The sequence below is a fragment of the Danio aesculapii genome, chromosome 3 (genome assembly GCF_903798145.1).
Source record: "Danio aesculapii chromosome 3, fDanAes4.1, whole genome shotgun sequence".
In the NCBI taxonomy this organism is placed as follows: domain Eukaryota; kingdom Metazoa; phylum Chordata; class Actinopteri; order Cypriniformes; family Danionidae; genus Danio; species Danio aesculapii.
This window is the reverse complement of record NC_079437.1, coordinates 18,843,398-18,852,965: the sequence shown is the minus strand read 5'-3', so window position 1 is coordinate 18,852,965 and position 9,568 is coordinate 18,843,398. Positions and strand designations below refer to the sequence as shown.

At 36.0% G+C, this 9,568-nt stretch overlaps 2 protein-coding genes across 2 annotated transcripts in view; both read left to right on the top strand.

The window, feature by feature from the left end:
• selenow2a (selenoprotein W, 2a) overlaps window positions 1-5,320 on the top strand; it is a 9,365-nt gene extending 4,045 nt beyond the window's left edge. The window contains exon 4 of the mRNA XM_056453324.1: window positions 2,824-5,320. Within this exon, the coding sequence (XP_056309299.1) occupies window positions 2,824-2,907 (84 nt within the window). The 3' untranslated portion in view covers window positions 2,908-5,320. The remainder of the gene's footprint in view (window positions 1-2,823) is intronic.
• A 1,630-nt stretch (window positions 5,321-6,950) lies between these two features.
• selenow2b (selenoprotein W, 2b) lies at window positions 6,951-8,995 on the top strand. The gene is made up of 4 exons (XM_056450622.1): window positions 6,951-7,087; window positions 7,901-7,998; window positions 8,158-8,234; window positions 8,686-8,995. The coding sequence occupies exons 1-4, from the start codon at window positions 7,059-7,061 to the stop codon at window positions 8,764-8,766; spliced, it is 285 nt and encodes a 94-aa protein (XP_056306597.1). The 5' UTR covers window positions 6,951-7,058; the 3' UTR covers window positions 8,767-8,995.
• Window positions 8,996-9,568: the final 573 nt, after the last annotated feature.

The window sequence follows — 9,568 nt, the reverse complement described above, 5'->3', positions numbered from 1 at the left end:
CTCTTTTTAAATGTCTGGGTAAAGAACAATCACTTTTCCCCCCATTGAACACAATAAATTTTATTTTAAGAAATATTCAAAATATTTTTTACCAGAAGATTTTGATGTAGAGGTTCCTTTTCTGCTGAAGATACTGTTGGGTTCCATTCACAAACTTTTCATTCATGCGACAAACTCTGATCTGTTAAATGAGAACAAAGTCATTGTTTCCCGCTCACACCAAAGATGTGCCCTCTTGCTTGAAGCCGTTCTCATTTGTTTATCGTCAAACTCCTGACGGCTGCCGTGTGTGCATCCTGTCGCAAAATGTAGCAAAAAGTCCTACACGCCAGTAATAGTTTGATTAAGGTGTTTAGATGTCTGTACTGCACTTCAGTAATTCGACTTATTCCACTTGTCTTATTCCACATGTCTTAATTTGATTTATGTTTAGTTCAGTTATGACTTCAGTTGGATTAAGGTCATCAAAAATTGCTGTTTACATGGTAGACTCTAAATCAGTGTATCGTCATCCTGGACATATTGGTGTCCATGTTAACGTACTGACTGTCAGTTAAAGGGGTTAGTTTACCCAAAAATTCTAATTCTGTTATTAATTTCTCACACTCATCTCCTTTCCAATCGATTCATACCTTTGTTCATCTTCAGAACACAAGATATTTTAGATGGAGGCTGAGCTCTTGACAGCAATAGTCCTGAGAAGATCAAAGTCAAGAAAAATACCTTCAAAACAGACCATATGCCTTCAGTGGGTCAATCGTAATATTAAGCTACAAGAAAACTTTGTGTGCAAACATAAAACACAAATAATGACTTTATTCAACAGTTTCTTCTCAGTGTCAGTATAGGGCGCACATTCACAAGAGTGCTGTTCTGTTTAATATGTTGAATAAGGCCCTGATCACACTGAATGTGCTATTTGCGTTGAAAGGCGCATCTTTTGAATGGATTTCTAATGGCTGCGAGTGTTTTGCGTGCTGCTTATGTGACCTGTGTGCCTTGCACTTTAACCGCCTGCTGCGCCTTGTGTTTTTGTTGTTTCGCGCTGTGCGCCTGCTGTTGAAAAAGGTCAATACTGGGTAGGGAAAGCATGTTACATCTGTCGCCTCTTTTTCATTCTCCAATCAAATGAAAGCAGAGGTGGGGTTTCCGTTGAGGTGACAGCAGTGTTTGTGTTAAGACGACTGTGACTTTTAAAGATGGAGTCAAATTGCTGACTGTGACAGCAATTCGATCTTATTGCTGTCACAATGGCAAGCAGATGATTTGTTTTTTATAAATTTATTTTAAAAGTGCATTAAAGCTGAAATACTACCTGAAAGACGCCAATACAATACTTAAAATCAAAGACTGGTGATTATCAGCACTTTTAATAGTTTATTTTACAGACTTAATGTTTAATATATTTTAACCATATTTGTTTTCTTGAAACTGTCACTTTTAGGTGAAATTACTTTAAGTTACTTAGGTTTAATAGTTTACGCACTGGCATAATACAAATTAATACTGGCATGTTAAATTAAAGGGCACCTATGATGAAAAATCTACTTTTCAAGCTGTTTGGACAGACGTGTGTAGATATAGTGTATAGACGGTCATATTGGGGTGATATAAACACAACCAGTGCATTTTTTTTAATTTTTTTTTTTTACTCTCTATTACTCTCTAACAGAGGCTACATGTGCTGCTGACGATTACAGACACAGATGAGTGGTCTGCTCTGACTGTGGGCTATATTTTGTGTTGTTTTTAAACCTAAATAAGGACAAAATGTCTGCTGTGTGTAGTTCTTCTGTAGTTGGCATATCGGAGACTGTAAGGGTCTGTATGTGTTTATATATGTTCATTTATTTATTTAAAATAATTACAGACGTTACAGTAGGCTATTTTGCACTGTCATTGATATGCAGTTATAATCAACTCATGTTCATAGAAAAGTTAGTAATAAACATTTCTACACAAGTATTTATGTGTATGAAGCATCTGTTTTGTGAGAAGTGCTTCTCATATGATATGTGAGTGATCTGTACACACTGTAGACATTTTTCTCGAGTCAGAATGACGTCGACTGAAACTTTCTGTCAAACACCACGCCCACCAAAAGGGTACCCTTGGTAGTGGAAACGCAAGCTTGATAAAGGTGACCGACCCGAACCGTACCGTACTGGACCAGTCAGTGGAAACGAGCAGTTAATTATCCGGCCTGCTGTTCTATTGTAATTTTCATTTCAATATGGCTACCGCATGACTCTAGCGACATCTAGTGGCTGTTTCCCAAACAGCAACAGTGTTGCCTCTTGGTGATTCTATGCACTTTGTCGCTGTTTCGGGTTGTTCGAAACTTCATGACTTTACAAATCTTGAATATCTTGAATATTTAAATAGAAATTTTATTAATATTATTAATATTGCACTTTTTTTCTTGTCAACAGAAAAAGGCAGCATGCTTTGCCTCGTGTTCTCAAGCACGTTGATTAGCCTCTAAAGATATTATTTTTGTTTTAGCAGCACACAGATATTCTTGTAACTTGATAATGTTCAGATTAAACCACTGATGGGATATGGTCTGTTTTGAAGATTTATTTTTTTTCCTGGACTTGAATGAGTATGGATTATTGCTGTTTATGTAAGGGAGCTCTCATATTTACTCTAAAACATCTTAATTTGCGTTCTGAAGACAAACTAAGGTATTAGAGCTTTGGAACAAAAATGAGGGTAAGAAATTAATAACAGAATTTTCATTTTGGGATGAACTAACCCTTATCACGTGTAAAAACTGAGTGTTTTATCTTTGTTTATGCTTGCTTCTGCCCTTTACCTCAGATCATGGATGTAATCCAAAGAGCCTATGATGGCCAGCCAGTGGAGAAGATCACCAAGAGCCGGCCACCGTGTGTCATCCTCTAATGCTACACATTAATGTTAACCCTTCACTATTGGCTCTCAATTGAACAACTTCATGTTAAAGAGATAGTTCACCCAAAAATGAAACTATGCTGTTATTTTCTCATTCTCAGGCCACCCAAGATATAAGTGACTCTTCAGTATAACATTAAAGACAATTATTAGCTAAAAACAGTTGTCACTAACCCCTTTCATGCATACAGACTTCTCTGATTTTATTACAAAATAATGTTACGGAATTTTATGGGAGTTTGTTCTGTCTGAAAGAGGCTTTAATGATTAAATTAATGCAAGGCAGTGCTGTAGTCACAAAGCAAAATTATTACCCATGACTGCTGATGGCACATTTATTGATCAGATCATCAAGGACCAAGGTGTCTGTTTAAAATCTTTACTGACAAATCTCTTTGACATGGGATGAGCAAATTAACAGCATGTTTTAGATTTTTGGTTGCACTATTCATGTAAGATTTCGAACAGTTCAGTCAGCATAACTTTATAAGAGAAGTATAAACATCTAGAGATCCTTGAATGTCACCTGCTTCACTCTGCTTGTCTGGATGCTGGACGTAAATGATTAGCGTAACTCTAAAATAAGCAGTTACGGTATGAGACCTGAAGTCTACGCATCCATTAAACAGGAAGAGTAAGACTGGTGACGCTGAGGAGGAGGAGGCCAGTGGAAGGGTTAATGTATGGGTTCTTTTTAAAGTTAAAGCCACATTGCCTACTGGGGTCACTGTTCATCTGTGGGGTTTTTTTTTTTTGTTTGTGGGTTTAAATACAAAAATATATGCTGAGATGCACTAAAATACTGGTCACACTTTACAAGTAAGCTTCTTTAAGTTCATGTTAACAGTACAGAATTGATTAATCCTACTTTAACGTTAACGAATGCATTATTGAATTTCAATGTCTTGCTTGTTAACATGAGATAAATATAAAGATTAATAAATGCTGTCATAAATCTACTTATGTTAGTAAATGCATTAACTAATAGGAACTTATTGTATAGTGTAACCAATGTACTAAAGCTTTTGCTACAAGAAGGGAATGTCTAAAACAGGGGTGTCCAAACTCTTGGAGGTCCGGTGTCCTGCAAAGTTTAGTTCCAACCCCAATCAGATACACCTGGTGTAGCTAATCAAGCTCTTACTAGGCTTTCTAGAAACATCCTTGCAGATGTGTTGAGGCAAGTTGGAGCTAATATCTGCAGGACACCGGCCTTCCAGGACCGGGTTTGGGCACCCCTGGTGTAAAGCTTGAATGCCTGAAATCGCAATATTTTAGTGTGTCTGAGTGGAAAAGAATGGTCATTTTGCTAGTGTCCCTTTGTCCTCTATCCCATATCATCATGAAAAGATCTCAAATAAATGACTTTCATATTGGTGAGTAATTGAAATGTAAGTGTAATGTACTGTAGAGCATGTTTTGGGCCAATTTTGCTTGGATGTGAAAGCTCAGGGGATTGCCTCTCATATGCATTTAAGTATTAAAGCATGGGTCTCAAACTCGATTCCTGGAGTGCCGCAGCTCTGCACAGTTTTGCTCCAACCCTAATCAAACACTGCTGATCCAACTAATGAAGGTGTTCTAAAGAGTCTTGAAGAGCATGATTACTTGCATCAGCTGTGTTTGATCAGGGTTAGAGCAAAACTGTGTAGAGCTGCGGCCCTCCAGGAATCAAGTTTAAGTCCCATTAAAGTATTTCCAAATCAAACCACACAGCGGAGTAAGACTTATATGATCTACTGCCAACATGGTTGTTTTGTGTTTTTTGAAACTACTGAAGTTCCTGATTATGTTATAAGAGGTTAGTAAAACAATTAGGCTCCATAAATAACAACTGTTTGATGCATGATTTGATTAATGTGAAACGATTTAAAGTCTCCTATGACCTGGATGTGCCTGTACCATTGCATTTTACATAACCTTTATTGTTACACATGTTCTGCATACATCATTGTATTGTTATTCCGTATGAATGGTTAGTTTAATCGTAGGGGTGCTGGCATTATTTTCATATGGTCTCATGCACAAAGATCTGAAATTACATGGGTTTTAATTGAAATAGGCTGCAATAGGAAATTACTGTCAGGAATTAAGTCTCTTAATTTTTCAAACCCAATTCAGTCTAGTTGAGTGGAATGGAAGTTTCTGGTAGTGTCAGAGAACATAGTGATGTTTAGGTGCTCATTTCACTTTAAATATGTTGTTGATTGTCAAATAAAAAGAATTGAACAATTTTCGGTGATTTCTGGTTTGGAGTTGAAGATGTAAAATTTTGCTGGCCACTTTATTAGGTACACCTTGTTGCTGTTTTACTGAGCCATGTTTTCCTTCGCCATGTATTGAATTTTTTTGTGACGTAGAGTCAACAACTTTCTAATAAATCACCCATTCCAGCACATCATAATAGGGCTCGACTGGATATTGTGACTGGGGAGGCCAATTGAGTGTAGAGAATTATATTATGCTGCTCTTCTGCTTCTGTAGCTCATCTGGTTCAAGGTGAGTGGCACATTTTGTGTGTTCAGAGATGCTTAGTTGTAATAAATGATTACTGTGGATTTCTGTAAGATTAAAATCTGTCTGCCCACAAAACTGATGTTCACTCTATATTTTCTCCTTTTTAGGTCAAGCTGTGGTCACACTGGACTTTTCTGCACTAATGCGTCAGACCGGAAACGCAAGCTCATGCAACAAGTTTTGCAGATCGCTGCGTTGCAGTTCAAGCTTGGTGAACTCTGACCTGTGAAATTGTATCACTTTACTGCGTGAGACCAATCGAAGATCAAAATATGACCTCTCTTGACAGAAATTTTGAATAAGGACCAATCGCTTGCTTTTTTAAATGTCTAATCATCTTATTTAATCCCACCTCTATTCACTGCGCGTACAACAGAATTTCACAAGCTTAAACTCTAGTGTGACTGCAGCATCATTCTCTGTAAACAATAAGTCCCAAACTCAATTCCTGGAGGGCCGCAGTGCTGCACAGCTTTGCTCCAACCTTAATCATCAAACACAGCTGATCCAACTAATCAAAGTGTTCAAGACTACTAACTCAGCTGTGTTTGGTTAGGGTTGGAGCAAAACTGTGCAGAGTTGCGGCTCTGAGACCTATGCTGTAAACCCTTATATATGGTTGTGCTTGTAAACCCCTACAGATCATTCATTTCTGAAATACTCACATCAGTCATATGGCACCATTCCATGGTCAAAGTCAACTTCCTTTCTCATTCTGAAGCTTGGTTTGAGTTTTAGCAGATTATCGTTCACATCTACGTGTTCAAGTGGAATTTCAGCAATGTATTCAAATGATTAGGTATTTCCATTAAAGGGATAGTTCACCCAAAAATGAAAATTACCTCACCATTGACATTACACATTTATGAGTTTCTTTCTTATGCCAAACACAAGATATATTATGACAAATGCTGGTTGATGACCCCTGTTGATTTCTATTGTAGAAAAAATACAATGGAAGTCAATGGGTGCCATAACCAGCATTCTTAAAAATGTCATCTTTTTTTGTTCAGCTGTGAATCTCAAACAGAATTCATTTTTGGCTTAACCTCTTTTCTTGACAAGTTCCCGGATAGTGCACACATATCACAGAGATTTCTATTTAATGTATGTTTACATCTGGAATTTATATGAGTGTTTACTCATCTGCAAAACGTATATCAGATGTATATGCAGGTTTTCCAGACCCAATACGTTTTTTAAAAACTTGCAATGTACTTGTGCTAGCACACACGAATTGACTAATAGTGGCCATTGTATGTAAACTCTAATGCCCTTCATTTTTAAATTCGGTGTCATGAACATTTCTGAAGAGGGCCTCCAGCCTCGGATGGTCTCGTCCTTTTTAGTATGTTGGCAGAGTGCTTTAAATGAGCTTATAGTGTGATTTATTTGTGTTCGTAGCATTGTTTTAGAGTACTTAAAGGAATAGAATAGCTGACATTAATTTGACTCTATCCTGAATGGTTGCTGAAGAGTTGCAGTGTCATTGTGATGTGATCTAGGTGTGTAGGGCAGGTGCAGGGTGTTTCCTCTCACACAGGTGTCTCCAGTGGCGAAGAGTGCATGTGTTGTTTTCAGTCTCCTCCAACAACAAGGTAACCAGCAACCTAAAGACAAGAATCATGGTCGTGAAGGTCAAAATCGAATACTGGTAAGCTGTATTTATTGTTCCTACCTGTTTGCAGCCTATACTGTTCAGTATTGTTAATGTGAATTTTAAGTAATTTTCTAGCACTGCGAATACGTTGTGTTCTAGGTAAGGGCTAATTAAAAACGATGTATTTGGTAATCAAGAATGTATTTTGAAGTGGCGGTTAGTTATAACCATAGGACGTCTAAAATACGCATATTTACTGCGAATCGATTCTTTCGAACATTTTGTTTAAGGAGTCGATTCGATGACCGATTCTGCGCTTGTTTACTTTTTGTGTCGTGACACATTTATACAAATGTTTTAAACTGTTTAATCGTATCTATTTTGTGAACCTTTATGAAAATTGTGTTAAGTTTTGTTTGTTTACGTAGGCTATCTACTATCAGTTGTTTAAGTTTTACTACAAATAAGCCTACTATTGTTAATATGATCAAAACCACGGTTATTGTTCGCAAGTGCAATGCTAGTCTAATCTGTTTAGTGTCGTTTATTGGTCGTTTAAATTTTCTTCATGTTAATGAAAACAACCAGAGCATAACCTTTTATTTTATTTACATTAAACAGTAGCCTACTTGGATTTTACATGGTTAACATTATAGCTAACTTACTGACTAGCCTAATGAGTTGACTTACACCGCCTGCTTGTGAACCGGTTCAGCCGAATTCTTTGGAAAAGGAGCAACTGTAAATGAACCAGACATCGTGCGATGTGGAAAAACCGGTTTAAGTGATGATGTATAGCAGCTTTTACACGTGTAGAACGTATTGTTCATTTTATAAAAGATATCTGCTTTTTTTGTCACACACCAGTGGTGGATGAGGTTACGAGCCTCGCTTCCAGGAGCTGAAGCGAGAAATCTGCGGCAACTGCCCTGATGCTGAGGTGTCCGGCTTCGTGGGCAGGAGAGGTGGAGCACCTTTTTCCTAGTTCATGGCTTGGCTTTTATAAAAAAATAAAAACTTAAGTACAGTTCCATGTTGTTTACTTAAGATCATACGTAAATAACAGGTACTGTATGTGTATGTGGCATATAGGCTAATAACGTTATACTCTTTCTTTCCTGTAGCATGCTTTGAGATACAGATCAATGAATTTTTGGTCTTCTCAAAGCTGGAGTCAGGTGGTTTCCCTTACAGTGAGGATGTAAGTATTGTGAAATATCATATTTTGGGTTATTTAGTTTATTTGAGTGGGTGAAATGTGCATAATTGCACATTTGATAGGCCATGTTGGAATAAATATCTTTTAGTTGACAACATTTTAAAATCTATTAAGAGTTTCTTATGTAACCTTTTTGGTACTGTTTTTTTGTGTGTGTGTGTATTTTCTAAGTTGAACACGAATTGAATCAAATAATGCCACAAGCTTTGAGAGAACCTGTCACAAAATCTTTATATTTTTAAATTCCCCTTTAAAATCTAGGACTGTCTTTCACTCATATTCATTGATTTTTTTTTGGTTCAGCACTGTGTAGTTTGTGTTGGTTTGCCTGGTTGCAAGCTAAACCTTTAACTAAATTACGTTTTGAATAGTTGTACTGAGAGTTGTTGAATTTTTTATAATTTTCTTATTTTCCTCTGTGTAATTCCTGTAGATTATAGAGGCCGTTGTGAAGGCAAAGGATGGGAAGCCTGAAAAAATCACAAGGAACCGTAAAGAGTGCATCATCCTCTAAGGCTTTGACCTGCGATCTCCATCTCAGTGGAGATCCTTATCAGCGTCTTATTGGTCCACTGCATATAATACAGTTTTAAAGCTCTTCACTTATCTGCTTTAGCGCTCTAGTTTTTTTTAGACATAAATGACTGCCTTGGCTCAAAGTTCAAAAGTTAAGGTATGAAGCTTCAGTCTCAAAAAACTAAACCTAAGAGTAATAAAGAAGAAAGTGAAGAGTACACATTTTATTATAATTTGATTAATTTAAAACAGATTACTATTTTTGTTAATAGAATAATGATTTTATTCATATCCTACACACCTATAGCCTCATTCTTATTCCTACAACTTTCCAAGCATGACTTAAATATATATTTAGAAGAATTTCAAAGATAACCCTTTTTAGTTTTATGACTATATATATATATATATATATATATATATATATATATATATATATATATATATATATATATATATATATATATATATATATATATATATATATAATGATTGTAATCAATGTCAATGAGGTTATTTTATATGGTCAAAGTCATGCTATAAGAATACTCAAATATATAGAGAGAAATTGAATTGCGTAATTATTAAAAGACTAAATTAAAGTTAAGTCCTAAATGTTTTTCATTCTTAGTAATAGAACAATAATTTTAACTATAGCTTAAATATACATACAGAATAGAAATTTAAACATAAAATCTGTGAAATGGTTTCTGTGCCCATGTAATCAATAAAATAAAATCCTCTGAATAGATTTGCATATGTTTTTTTAATATGTTAAGAGTCTTCACAGGCAAAAAAAA